Here is a 14,578-nt window from a genome sequence, read left to right as displayed (position 1 = left end):
AATGCAATGATTATAATAATCCTGTGTATTTGTATTTTTTATAGCAAACATAAAATAGAACTGTTGTTTATTCTATACATCATGATTATTGATCTGTTTAGTTAGTTTGAAATAAACTGAGATACACGCAAGTAATAAAATAAAGTCATTATAACTTTCATTAAAGTACTCCTTAATAAACCATTTCTCGGAAAGACCATGAACCAAAGAACTAGGTTCATTCCTGTTGGCAATAGAAAAGACTGAAGTGGTCAGATTATAAAATATCAATAGACTCAGACAGAACACAAATAGATGTCCAAACCTGGACACTTCTCGACTAAAGTAGTTAGATACATACTTGTTTCACATGACACACACAACACACAAAAGATATAAAACATTGAACCTTCATAAACATAGAAAGACAGTCAGGTAGGTTGCTTCCAACTCCTTCTATCAACCGAATGATTTAGTGAGTATTGAAGTGGAGGATTTGCCTTCTGGCAACAGCTGTTCTGCAGAAATAACTAAATGACAATAAAACAACAATCTGAATGTGGGGAACAAAAGAATAATCAAGGGCAGTAAACTCTGGAGGCAGTTGCCAGTGGCTTCACACGACTCCTCCACGATACAGAGACGGAGAAAGAGAGCGTCTAGTGTCATAAGACCCATGCGTCATATCCTTCGCCCACCAGCCCAGTCTCAGCAGAACCAGGGTATCCTAAAGATTCTGGAGGTTTACGGCATCACGCCAGTTGGATGACTCAGCTGTTCTTCCCCCCGTCAGTTTTGTATAATTTTAGAAACATAACTTTATCATCCCTACTCTGTATGTTGTGTGTATACATATATATATCTCCCTCTCTCAGGAAACAAAACTTCATGAACTTCACACACTTTTACTTTGTAAACGACCAACATCTGGCCGTTTCAAAGTAAAAGCATATGTAGGCGTCATTAGTAGAGTCGACGAGTGTGTGTGTGTATGTGTGTGCGTTGGTAAGATAGACGCAACCCACTCATCCGTATACTGTTGTCATCGTTACCAACGGATTCGATTTTTCCTAATTTATAATTTTCGAAGGATATCAGAAAATGTGCACACTACAAAACCGCCTTTGTTTTGATGGAGTGACCACCAAACTCTAAAGAGCCCTAAAGAGAAGAGGCCTACAATATTTTGGCTGACCCGGTCAACTCTCACGCACGCAGCCAAACAAACCTGGTCGGTGAGGATTCGAGACTTGATATCAGGAACCACTCCCACTCTCAGCTCGTCTTCCACCGCCATGAGTCTAAATATAGAGAGGGCAAAGAGGAAGCAAACACATACCAGCATGAAGCCAGATGCTGTTTTACCACAGGGGGACATTTTTGCTTTCAATGATTTTAAAATTAAAATCTTTTTTTTTTTTACTTACTTCTGGCTACATTCCCTTTACAGCTGTCCTGACAGTCTTCCCCCAAAACTGAACTGTCTAGGACATAGATAGGTTCACATTTCATCAAACCACTAGCCTAGCTGACCCTCGCACAGACACAAACGGGTCGTAGTTAAAAGTACTTAACGCATATTTAACTCAACACTGGTCTTCAATCGCTTGAGTTAGATACATGGTGAACGTATTTGAATATACTTAAAGGTGACATAGTATACCACCAGGTGTGAGTGTGATTAGCCGTTACAAGCCATTTTTTACATCGGCCAAGTCAAGTGAAGTAAAATCACAAGTGGGCGTGTCCACCTAGATGTGTGCTGGATAGATCAGTCTACCAGCCTACCCAGTGGACTGTAGCAAACGTTGCTCATCTATCCGTCATACATCTAGGTGGACACGCCCACTTGTGATGCCAGAAGAGGCTGATTTTCAAAACGGCTTGTAACGGCTAATCCCACTCACACCCGGTGGTATGATATGTCTCCTTTAATTTACATTAGACATTCCACTAATATCACACACCTCTGGATCAAATTCATTTCCGACTCTTGAATTCTTTCTGTTCTGTTCTACAGAAGTTTTCATCTAATAACATAAGATACGACGATTAACAATAACAGCAGACAACGACATCAAAGACATCTTATGAGCGCAACGCAGCCCATCCCAACCTTTAGTGGCCGTTTGACCCCTACTGAAGCGACCCCAAACTTCTTGGGGGTCACACGCCCATAATATCAAAGTGGGCCAATAAAAGTATGCATATTGCAAGTGATTACTGGTAGTTTGCTCGCGGCTATGATTAAATTAGTCACTCCGCATCTATATACAACAGGAACCTTATGAGTCCTTTCAAAGATTTTTAAATTATGTTTTTTTCATTAAAAGTGTCAATGTGAATATCGTATCAGTCAGCAATCTCCCTGTGAGACCCCCATATGCATAGCAGCCGGCGCAAGGTTGGAAAACACTGCAATAACAAAACATTTGAAAAAGCGGATAACACAACAATCTTCTTTTGTACAACAACAGTGGAGCACAAGAAGCAGTATTTTCCATTGAGTTCTCGGACCACTGTGTTGAGGTGGAACCCCCAAGCTCGGATAATTTCTTGTATAAGAGAGTTCTGCTTCATACGGCAGAAGAAATAACTCTAACTGATGTGTTGCGTAACATACATGAAGAGTATGCACTGTTCACGTGCCCGAGACAAGAATCTTTTTCCGTGGAATGAAAAGAGGAAAGGTTGGACCATTGGCCTGGAGATTTCATGTTTCCGAACAGGGCCACTGATTTCAATGATTTACCCTGAAGTGGAGTTGCCATTGCAGATCACGGTGTTTTCCACAACAAACGTTAGGCAGTAGAACTCTCTTGTATTAGAACGTAACCGAGCGTGAAGGTCCCCCTCTAATCAAAAATCCCCACAAACATCCATGTGTACGTTTTCTCTTGTTATAAACATCAAATAACATAGAAACGGCAGAGAGAGGGGGAGAGAGAGGGGGAGAGAGAGAGAGAGAAGGGGAGAGAGAGAGAGAGAAAGAGAGAAAGAGAGAGCGAGAGCGAGAGCGAGGGAGAGGGAGAGAGAGACAGAGAGAGACAGACAGATAGCGAGACAGAGAGACTTTGAGACCTTTGGTTTCTTCTTTCTTGGTCAATTCCAATGTCAGAGTGTGATTATGTGTTTATGTGTGCAAGTGTATGTGCATGTGTGTGCACGCATGTGTGCACGTGTGTGTTTCCGCTCGCGTGTGTGTGTGTGATACCTGTTGATGATGCCCTTCAGCTGGCTGTCCTTCTCCACCTGCTGCTGCTTGAGGCGCCGCTCGCTGTCGTCCAGCCGGCTCTGGTACTGCTGCAGGATCTTGCTTGTGGTCTGCTCCTGGCTCACCAGCCGCTGCTCGTACTCCTCCAGCTTACGGTGGGACATCTTCAGACGCTCCTTCAGCGAGTAGATCTCCTCCTCGTACTCCCGCGCCTGGACGAGGAGGAGGAGGAGGAGGAAGAGGAGGGGAAGAGGAGGAGGAGGAGGAGGAGGAGGAGGAGAGGAGGAGGAGGAGAGGGAGAGAGGAGGAGAGGGAGAGAGAAGAAGGGGAAGGAGGAGGAGGAGGAGGAGGGGAAGGAGGAGGAGGAGGGGAAGGAGGAGGAGGAGAGGAGGAGGAGGAGAGGGAGAGAGAAGAAGGGGAAGGAGGAGGAGGAGGAGGAGGAGGAGGAGGGGAAGGAGAAGGGGAAGGAAGAGGGGGGGCAAGGAGGAGGAGAAGGGGGAGGAGCAGGAGGAGGAGGACAAGGAGGAGAGGGAGCAGAGGGAGAGATGAGAGGGGGTTTAAGGGGCCTTGCTTAATCCCATAGTGGAAATCTTGGTTCTTAGAACCGCTGCTGGGTGAGGCGAGTGTTTAGAACAAGGATGGAGCCAAGATGGCCACTCTGAATAGGGAGCATTGGGAACGGCCTCCATTGAGGATAAACAACAGCCTAATGACTATCCTCTGCACGGTAGTTTTCAAAATGAGCAAAGGCTTCTATTTTTACCCATTGTATCTTAATTCACATTTGTATGTATTCGTTTATCGTATCTCATTTTAGTTTTTATGATTATTATCTACTTTTTTCAGATCTTATTAAACTTTTTGCCCACTTTGGCAATAAATGTAAATTAAGAGTTTGCAAAAGAGAGAGACAAAGAAAGAAAGACAGAGAAAGAGAGAAAGAGAGAGAGTAAATGTCAGTGTTGTTTGAGATTGTGTGGACAAAGGCCTGCGATGGGATACCATCATAACCTTTGGCATACATAACGTGTGCAACTTTTTCACCTTTAAATGTTAATTACCAATAACAGTGGACAATAACGTATCGAGGGTGAAAGTACAATTTAAAACAAAGCGTAGGCCTACTTCACTTCATGCCTGCCTTATTTGAGTTTAACCTGTTCTGCGGTTACCCTTTCACTGCCATTTGTAACTAAACAAGATTAGAAACACAATGCATCACCTCAGTGGAGGATTTTAACACCGGACCAAAATGTCACACTTCTTTGGGAATCTAGTTCTATGAGGATTTAAAAGTGGCCCAAATAACTATAACTTTTGGATTGGAAATGTTAACACTTCAAAAGTCCCCCACACAGAAATAATAAACACAAACTTAAATACACACACAGACACACAAAAACATAAATGCAACCCAATAGAGACATACATAGAGAGAGAGACACACACCCACACACATACAAAAACATAAATAAAGCCCAATAGAGACACACATCGAGAGAGACACACACACACACACACACACACACACACACACACACACACACACACACACACACACACACACACACACACACACACACACACACACACACACACACACACACACACACACACACACACACACACAAACGCACAAATAAACCCAAAATCATCCAGGCCCAAAGCGTGGGTCGTCGCCTTCATTTAAATAAAATTACATAAGATCTTAAATAACATTGTCTTCGGAGTCCAAAACGACTTCTAAATAAGACACCGCCTCATTTCACGGGCAGATAGCGTACACTTGGAGAGGAGAAAGAGCGGGGGCGGGGGGAGAAAATACAACTTAAACACAGAACCGACGGCTTTCTGGTACCCTTTCCAGCCGGGATTCGTCCATGCTCTTGGAGTACTCCTTCAGCTGGTTCTCGCGGTCGGGCCGCAGGCTCTCGATGTCGGCCGAGAGGTGGGGCATGTTGGACACCCAGGCCACCGTCCGCTCGTTGAGGCCAGGCGTGGCCAAGGTCGACGGGGACGCCTGGGGGGACAAAGATGGCCGACGATCGGGGTCAGGGCAAGGCTTTTGGTTTTTGTTTGCTCATTGTGCGATAAAAGCTTTTTTTTTTTAATAAAAATTTTTTTTTTTCAATAAACTTTCTTTATAGATAACACCTTTTAAAATAATAATATTAATAATTATTTTTTAAATAAATACGATTTTTTAATCAATTTAGTTAGTCATTATTTATATCTCGTCGATGATATGTATTAAAGTCCTTTTTTTTCTTACATCTCTTGTTTTATTGTTGTTATTCTGTTATCTTTTAAATCAAAGAAAAAAACACCAGTAGACCAACTGTCTCCTCCATGCTTAAAATATGCTAACAAGCTTCTTCTGGATAATTGAATGAAACAGTCATCATCAGCAGTTCATCAATGGCCAGCTGGTCGATTACAACAGATTGAATCACAAAATAGATTTGGGATTGAGCTCATCACTATGTCCCCATGCTACAGCAGCACATCAGTGTGCGAGTGTAGCATAGTATTCTCCTGCTTATCATTTTACATCTTACATTATTAAAAGGAAGCTTTAACTCAGCTTAAACTCAAGATTAAAATCAGGTTCTCTGCTACTGAAAACCAACCAATCGACCAAAAGACTACACACAGAGCCCAGCCATAGCCCCGTGGCTAGCCTTTTTGCTAATTCCTTGCTGTAATGAACTACAAGGGAGCGAGTCATACACAGTTTTCCGTCGTTAAGGACTCTCAACCTCTGCAGTCGCTCGCAGGCGTTTCCGTGCCACAAAGGGAGTCTCAAATATTTATGCATTTCAAATGTGCTTAATTATCCCTGAATTTGTATGCATGAGAGAAAGATTTTCACACGATAGCATAAATACATTCTTTCCTAATTAATTTTTCTCGTCTCTTTCGTCAAACCATTAGTTAGTCAGCTTGAAAATATTAAGCATTAACGTTTTACTAATCCTTCTCCCTCTTTATTTCATGATTTGGCAACACTTTAGGTTCAGGGCACATGAATGAAGCATACATTAGTCAATGCAGGAATAAGCATTAATATATAGAATTAGCGTAGGGGATAGGGAAAGGTTTTGGGTTGGGATTAGGGTTAGTGGTTTAGGGTTATGACCCTAACCCTATTAAATAATGTCTCAATTATTACCTCAATGTAATGTAGGCATGAACACCATTAGAAAACATGAACACCATTGGTAAATAATTACTAGAGCATTACCGGTCTAGTAATTCTGTTAGTGAACTGTTACTTAACTGTTAATTAACTGTTAGTTCACTGTTAGATAATACTTATTACTGCATTAACTAATGATAATGAATGGTTACATAATTGATGATTAATTCACCCATATTGTAAAGTGTTATCCTTTATTTCTTAAGTAACGACTAAATTGCATTAGTTTATTCTTTAATCCTTTCTTTCTTTAAATGAGCCTGTGTTTCAGTCGGTCAATCAATAAATCCATCAATAATCCATCCAACCATTAATAAATGAATCAATCAATTACTCAGACTGCCGGCTAGAGGACACAGGTGTGTGTGTAGCTCACCTGTTTACCGGCCACCGGCTTCAACAGGTGTGGCTGGGGAGGCTGGAGCTGCGAGGGGGCGGCTTTCTTGCTGCTCTTAGTGGGCGTGTCCGTTGACTCCTCCCCCGCCCCCGCCCCCGCCCCAGGCCCCGCCCCCTGGGTCTCCCTGACCGAGCTGGTCTGGTATGGCAGGCCCGGAGCTGGGCTCTCCGTCACGGCATTCTGGGACTCCTGTTGCTGCTGTTGCTGTTGCTGCTGTTGCTGTTGCTGTTGCTGCTGTTGTTGTTGTTGTTGCTGCTGTTGTTGTTGTTGTTGTTGCTGCTGCTGTTGCTGTTGTTGAAGTTGTTGTTGCTGTTGATGCTGTTGAAGCTGCTGCTGTTGAAGCTGCTGCTGTTGAAGCTGCTGCTGTTGAAGCTGCTGCTGTTGAAGCTGCTGCTGCTGAAGCTGCTGCTGTTGAAGCTGTTGCTGTTGTTGATGTTGCTGCTGTTGATGCTGTTGATGCTGTTGATGATGCGACTGCTGCTGTTGCTGTGGCGACGGCTGCAGCGGCTGCGGCTGCTGCTGCGACGCCTGAGTCTGCAACGGGCGGGGCATGGGCTGGCGGGGCATGCCGGCGAAGCTGGTGTCGGGCGACTCCAGGAGGAGGTTCCTGCTCTGGGGGCGGGCCCGAGGGGGCGTGGCCGTGTTGACGGAGCGCTGCGAGCGCAGGTGCTGGCCCGGCGACGGCCCCGAGCCCGCCATGGACGCCTGGCGGGCGTGGTGCAGCACGGTGGTGGGGGGCGTGGCCAGGGAGGCGGGGGTGCCCGTGCCCGTGGAGGTCTGGGGGGCCATGCCCATCATCATCTGCTGCTGCAGGGACTCCTGGCACAGAGAGAGGAACGTCAGCTTTACAGATGACAGCAGATTAGATCAGTTACACTAATTCATCTCAATAGAGCCATTCGTCAACGTACCGCGATGACATTAATCCGCCAAGTGATTAAAGATAGGGTCGGCAATTTTAAGGCAACCAGCCAGAGCTGGCTAGATTTTGAAGTGGTCCGACCCAAAAAAATGTCCAGCCCTCCCTTTGTTCCTCCTATCAAAGCCACTTACCCGAAACAGGTGACTAGCGCGCTAGCTTTAGCGAAAGGTCTGCTTAGCCTTGTGGAAGACTCCGGTCAAGCACAATGAGTGCTTGGCGAGTGTGGGCAGGTAGCAGGGTAGGTCGAGATGTCAAGTGATGCAAGTTTCCAAAAAAATAGGACAAAAATACTCCAAAAATAAATTGCCTACCCTCCCTTTAATTAGAACGTGAGCTTAAACTTACAAATATTAATCATTGCCCTGACATCTAAATTATTCAGTTAGTTTGTTATTCTCTTATCAAAAAGCGGAGATCAGAACAAGTCATACGAACATACAGACTCAATTCAACAGGGATATGAATGCGCAAGAGAAGGACGACTATAAAACTAACAAACAAGCTCTGAAACGCCATGACTCGGCTATTTATGTACAGATTGGTCACACTTCTGCGCAGGCAAATTGGGACATCATCTGACAACACAAAGACCCGAATGTGTGAAGAAAACGTGGGCTGGAGGAGGAAGTGGACAATCCAAAAATGCCTGACTGTTTGGGTGAAATAACGTCGCACAGGCCAGCTAATATGAGGATAATATTGGGCTGCAGGGATTACGGTGTCAAAACTTTACGTGTCCTTATGTGCTCATGGGAAAGGGGAAAACTCAAGATGAGGGAAACAAGTACAGCAGTAAGTATTATGCCAGTGTGTCTGACAAGCTGGTAAAGTACCAGCTGGTCAAACACACTTGTCTGTAGGGTAGGATCTGTATTTTCCAGCACAAAATAAAAAGTCAACTTTACATAATTGTTTCTAAAAGGGTTGAGTTGAATGCATTTGACATTATGCTGGTGTTGCACGAAGAAGGGGGCTGGAATAGTGCTGTGGTGCTGCCAGGGGGCTTGACTGCAGAACTGCAAAGATCTGGGTTTGATCCCCGATGGAGCCTGGACTGTTGAACAAGATGCCATAAGCCCTCCTGCTGCTGATCGATCTGAATTCACGGGAGAAAAAGCTGTTGCTAAATGACTAAATAATAAAATTGGGAAATAATTGTAAATCAAATAACAATCCAAGCTATGAGATGACAATTCTAATAGAATATATTCTATATTTTGGGTCGATACAACTCAGCTCTATGTTATTCTCTGATATGTTATTGTCGGTGGTCATTTCACGCAAACAAACATTTATAGTTGAATGTTTTGACCGATCTGCTTTGAATTGCTTCATCCATCCTATCATAGTTATGATCACACAGCCAGCCTGTGGAGAGGGCTTCACAGACACAACACCTCCCCCTCAACGGACACCGCTCGCCCCCCCTCAACCGACACCCTCCCTCCCCTCTCCACAGTCACACAACATTCCCCTTTCACACACGCACCACCTGTTCCGACTCCACCTTCAGCCCAACCTCCCTCCACAAACACCCCCTTCCCCCCCATCCACAGACACCCTAACCTCGCCCTCCACAGTCACCGCAACCTCCCTCCGGACACCTCCCCCTTCGCCCGCTGCCCCCCCCCGGTCGTACCTGGAACCCCTCCAGAGACACCCACCTCTCCCCCATGGCCACCCCACCCTCCCCTTACACAGACACCTTCACCCCCGCTGCCCCCCCGGTCGTACCTGGAACCCCTCCAGAGACACCCACCTCTCCCCCATGGCCACCCCACCCTCCCCTTACACAGACACCTTCACCCCCGCTGCCCCCCCGGTCCTACCTGGACCTGCAGGGAGAGCTGGCGCCAGGCGAAGTCGTTCTGGCCCAGGCTCTGGCCCTGGCCCGTGTTCTGCCGGGTGAAGTCATCGCTGTAGCTGTGCGAGTGGACGATGCTGGGCTGCACCAGGCTGGTCTGCGAGCGCAGCGCCGACAGGTCCTCGCTGCGGGAGAAGGCGCTGTTCCCGAAGGCCGCCGCCGCCGCCGGTCCGCCGTAGTCCAGGTGGCCGTTCTCCGGCTCGGGGGCGAGCAGCACGGGGGGCGGGGCGTGCTGCGGCTGGCCGTGGGGGTGGGCGTGGGCGTGGGCGTGGGGGTGCGGGTGGGCCGGGGAGTTCTGCGAGGCCAGGTGGAACAGGGGGTTCTGGAAGGAGAGGGGGTAGTGCATGGCGGCGGCCGCCGCCTGCTGCTGCTGCGACAGCGACTCGGTGGGGCCGCCGATGTGGCCCATCTGGCCGTGACGCAGGCCCGACCCGCTGGACCCGCCGCCGCCGCCGCCCCCCATGCGCAGCGGACCCCCGCCCCCGCCCAGGTTGCCGAAGCTGTGGCCCAGGCCGGCGATGGAGGCCTGGGAGGAGGTGAGCATCTCCCCCACCGAGTTGAGGTTGGAGATGCTGTTCATGCGCGAGTCCTGCAGGTCCATCATGGACACGCTCTTGTTGACGCTGTGGACCTGGGGGGGGGGGGGGGGCAGGGGGAGGCACAGGGGCAGTCAGGCATCGACGGGCATCTCGCTGCGGTAATTTCGAGTGTTTCGGAAAAATAACACATTAGGCCGATATATTTTTGTGCCGACTTTCATCCCAATAAATGCTGTTGTAATGCTGTTATGTTAGGGAAGATATCCGTCAAAAAACGTTATTCTTCGTGTTCAAGAAGCAACAGTGAGATTCTGTGGGTAAGTGAAGCCATGACTAATCCATTTAATGTTCCATAATAAAACATTTCATCAATCTAATGTCCACAGTAGGCCTATTAACTTCATGAGGGACAAATTAAATGCACAAACTATGAACAGGACGCAGACAAATCCCCTTTATAGCTATACATCATCTTCGAGTTTAATTTTAATCCCAACCAATAAAAATACAACAAAAACCCCTCGTGAGTTCACCGCCCCGTAACCGCCAGGAGAGGTGGGCTGTGCGGGGTGAGTGTGGTGCTGCTCCAGGTGGGGTGGGGTTTGCGGCGGGGTGCGGTTGGGGGTACCTTGGGGTCGGGCTCGGTGATGTCTGAGCTGCTGGTGCAGTAGGCGGGGCTGGAGCGGGCCAGGGGCGGCCGCGTGACGTAGAACACCTCCCTGGAGTTGGAGCGCAGGTCCCTCTCGGCGCTGCGCCGCATGTTGAGGTGGGAGGACAGCGCCTCCACGGCCGACAGACCCGTGGTGGGGGAGGGCAGCCGGGAGATGTCTATGGAGCTGGGGAGGGGAGGGGAACGAGGGCGTTGGTGCTGAATGATGAGGTAACTGCTCTGTTATAGTGTTGACGCTGAGTGAGGTCGGGAATGCTAGCTTATAGTGGGAATGCTAGCTTATAGTGGGAATGCTAGCTTATAGTGGGAATGCTAGCTTATAGTGGGAATGCTAACTTATAGTGGGAATGCTAACTTATAGTGGGAATGCTAACTTATAGTGGGAATGCTAACTTGTAGTGGGAATGCTAACTTGTAGTGGGAATGCTAACTTGTAGTGGGAATGCTAACTTGTAGTGGGACTGCTAACTTGTAGTGGGAATGCTAACTTATAGTGGGAATGCTAACTTGTAGTGGGAATGCTAACTCATAGTTGGAATGCTAACTTATAGTGGGAATGCTAACTTATAGTGGGAATGCTAACTTATAGTGGGAACGCTAACTCATAGTGGGAACGCTAATTCAAAGTGGGAATGCTAACTTATAGTGGGAATGCAAAATGATAATATTCCTGCTTAACGCTATTGAAAATGTGAATGCTAAATGATGAGGTAAATGCTTAATTATAATGGTTATGGTAAATTATAAAGCTTATGCTTAAGGATAATGTGGATGTTAAACGATAATATTGATGCAAAAAGGTAATGTTATGCGAAATTCTAATGTGAATGATAATGTTAATACTGAATTCAAACGTTCCTGCTAAATGCTAATGAACACGCTAAATGATAATGACAAATAATAATGCTAGATAGTGAAAACTAATTTATAATGTAGACGCTAAATGTTGATGATCCACAGTGAAGGCTAATGCCAGCTAGAATTAGCATAATCTTTTCAACTTTAAATTCTAACTGCAATCTTTTGCAGTAAGATATGCAGGATATCCTATAATTCCATTAAAAAATATATTTTCTTCCACCTGGCTTGTTTGTGTGCCTGGGATCCAAGTTTAATATTCTAGGTGTCATTTTTTGGTCATTCTAAATTGGAGGTGTTAATGAAGGCATCTGGTCACCAAGGTCACAATCCGGTTGAGCAATCACAATGTCAGCTACAGGCCAATCACATCAAACCATCAACTTAACCTTTAAACAAAACGGGTCATTCCCATTCCCAGCCCAAGGATGGCCCTCACAGGTACACGGCCTGGGATTCAACCCAGAACCTTTTGTTGAATGGGACTAAAGGCAGGGCTGTGCAAGTTATAGAACTTTGATCCTGATTTAGATTTTCGGGTTAAACGATCTCCAAACTTAAATAATCATGTTGAAACGATTATTTTTTATCTATTTATTTTTTTATGTCGATTTTTTGTATATTTATTTTATTCATTAAATGAGTGATAGAAATTGCAGAACTGCTGTGTACACAGCAGTGTACACAGCAGTTCTGCAATTTCTTTTTCTTTTTATTATTTTTTTTGTTATTTTCTCAAACTCAAAAACAATTGTTTTAATAATCGTGATTTCAATATTGACCAAAATAATCCAGATAATGACATTTTCCATAATCGAGCGGCCCTGGCTGAAGGTGAAGGTAAACAGCGGTTACCTGTTCAGATCTCGCATCATGAGGTTCTGGAAGTCTGAGGACATCATGCGGCTGAAGGAGGGTCTCGAGAAGAGGCGGTCCTTCTGGGTGTCTGGCTGGTGATTGGCCGACATGTGCAGCTGGGGGTTCCTCAGGGCCACGCTGATGTCGTTCAGCAGGCGAGGAAGGGGCCCCAGTTTTAGGATGGCATCCTGGCGAGGGGTGAGGAAGTTAAAGGTGGATTTGAGTCAAGGTAATTCACTCCGCCATTAAAATGTTAATGTACCGTGAGCTTTTTTACCCGGTTGTTATTTGAAAATGTGTTTTTATGGAGAGGAGGAGACCGTTTCTTTGCCGCCACTGAATTGCGACGAAGAGCACTACTAAAATGATTCCGTTTCAATCAGGATGTTTCTTTGCTTTACCTGCACTGAAATGTCAATATCAGTGCAGTAGCACCACAGTGAAATTACTTTGGTGAAACTAACCTCTCTCTCTCTCTCTCTCTCTCTCTCTCTCTCTCTCTCTCTCTCTCTCTCTCTCTCTCTCTCTCTCTCTCTCTCTCTCTCTCTCTCTCTCTCTCTCTCTCTCTCTCTCTCTCTCTCTCTCTCTCTCTCTCTCTCTCTCTCCTCTCCTCTCCTCTCCTCTCCTCTCCTCTCCTCTCCTCTCCCCTCCCCTCCCCTCCCCCCCCCCACTGGTTATTTCGGGTACAAGAAGCAACAATATCACGCAGACTCGTTCTCAGCCTCCCTCTGAGTCGCGTCGGATTAAAGAGTCTAAAGAGTCTACCACATGTATTTTCCAAAATTAGGAGGTTTAAGCACTACCACAAATCCCTATATGAAAAACAGTGGATTACAATGCCTACAAAAGATTATACAGTGGTTTATATACACAAAGTCACGCAGCTCTTGTGAAAAGAAGAAAAAAGCAGAAATGATGGAGTTACTCCGTTGCATGCTTTGATTGTTTTCAGCCTTTTTTTTTACATTTACATCTAGGGGCATTTAGCAGGCGCTTTTATCCAAAGCGACTTACAATACTACTAACAATTTGTTAGGTTAACCCATTCCCCGTATACAACAAAGATAGCTAGGATAAGGGCCTTAAGGAGACCCCTAGCAGCCTCAACCCCCCAGTCTCAACCCCCCAGTCTCTTTGGACCACAGCATCAACAGCTCAGACGTCAACCCCAATGTCCATTCCCCCGGGGGTCACCTTGCTGAGCTGACCCATGACCTCCCACAGCAGGCTGTGCAGCACGGACAGCTCCCGTCCCAGGTCGATGTAGCCCTCGAAGCCCCCGGCGTTGCCCCCCGCCTCCATGTTGGAGATCTCGTAGAGGAACTGCTGCATGGCACCCCACTCCATCTCCAGGAACTCGTTCATGAAGTACAGGTACTCCTCCTTGGGTCCGAACCTGGGCAGTGGTCAATCACAAGGACAGTGAGAGGGTGAGTCTATAGCTAGTGAAATGCTATTTTTGGTTTGGGGGTGGGGGGGGAAGAGTTGACATTGAAGCGATGCAGGGGGACTGTGGGAAGCTGTGTCTTCACAGCATGAGATCCAATATCCTTGGGCGCAAAATAGTACAAAAAAGATTAGCGCCTTTGTAGGGTTTTATGGATTGTTGCAGAATGAGGTTTCGGTTCATTCATGAGACGTCAATGGAAACTGGGAGGCCCCGCTGTCCACTTTCATTTGTCGTTCACTACGTAAAACACACTCGAGATTGACAAGCATTGGCCAGTTATGCAATGAATTAACAATTGATTACCATTAAAGGGTTAAGGCCAGAAACACAGCAAAGTATTAAGAGTGGGACGGATTTATTACTTTTTTTGTGTCCTTGTCTTCACACAGGAGTCATGTTTCATCCCACGCGCACTCGCCATCCAGGCCATTCAAATCGATCAGCTAACAAGAAAATGCGTCAAAAAACGCCAGCGGGAGGTGGAATAAATAGACCCCATGTCGAAAACCCCCCGCTTTGCTACGCAAGGCTCTTCAGCTCCGCCTGCGGGGCGGAAGTGCTCATTGATTAACACGGGAACAGAGTGAAAGTGGATGAAAGCTGCTGTATGCGTGAGTTCTGGTGTGGA

General features: G+C 46.5%; 1 protein-coding gene across 3 annotated transcripts in view; it reads right to left on the bottom strand.

Moving 5' to 3' along the window:
* The window catches only part of LOC132450944 (ras/Rap GTPase-activating protein SynGAP-like), a 42,669-nt gene that overhangs the window by 4,039 nt on the left and 24,052 nt on the right, over positions 1-14,578 (bottom strand). For 2 of the 3 annotated variants that reach the window (XM_060043149.1, XM_060043148.1), the window contains 8 exons: positions 13,695-13,896; positions 12,498-12,688; positions 10,743-10,950; positions 9,541-10,206; positions 6,769-7,608; positions 5,052-5,213; positions 3,194-3,405; positions 1,208-1,280 (listed from right to left, as the gene is read on the bottom strand). In XM_060043149.1, coding sequence (XP_059899132.1) covers positions 1,208-1,280; positions 3,194-3,405; positions 5,052-5,213; positions 6,769-7,608; positions 9,541-10,206; positions 10,743-10,950; positions 12,498-12,688; positions 13,695-13,896 — 2,554 coding nt within the window. Of the gene's footprint in view, positions 1-1,207; positions 1,281-1,406; positions 1,464-3,193; positions 3,406-5,051; positions 5,214-6,768; positions 7,609-9,540; positions 10,207-10,742; positions 10,951-12,497; positions 12,689-13,694; positions 13,897-14,578 lie in introns of all 3 variants that reach the window. The other variant, XR_009523942.1, reaches the window with a different exon arrangement.

Source organism: Gadus macrocephalus, chromosome 22, assembly GCF_031168955.1.
Source record: "Gadus macrocephalus chromosome 22, ASM3116895v1".
Classification (NCBI taxonomy): Eukaryota; Metazoa; Chordata; class Actinopteri; order Gadiformes; family Gadidae; genus Gadus; species Gadus macrocephalus.
The sequence above is the reverse complement of the archived record's forward strand: the minus strand, read 5'-3'. Positions and strand labels throughout refer to the sequence as shown.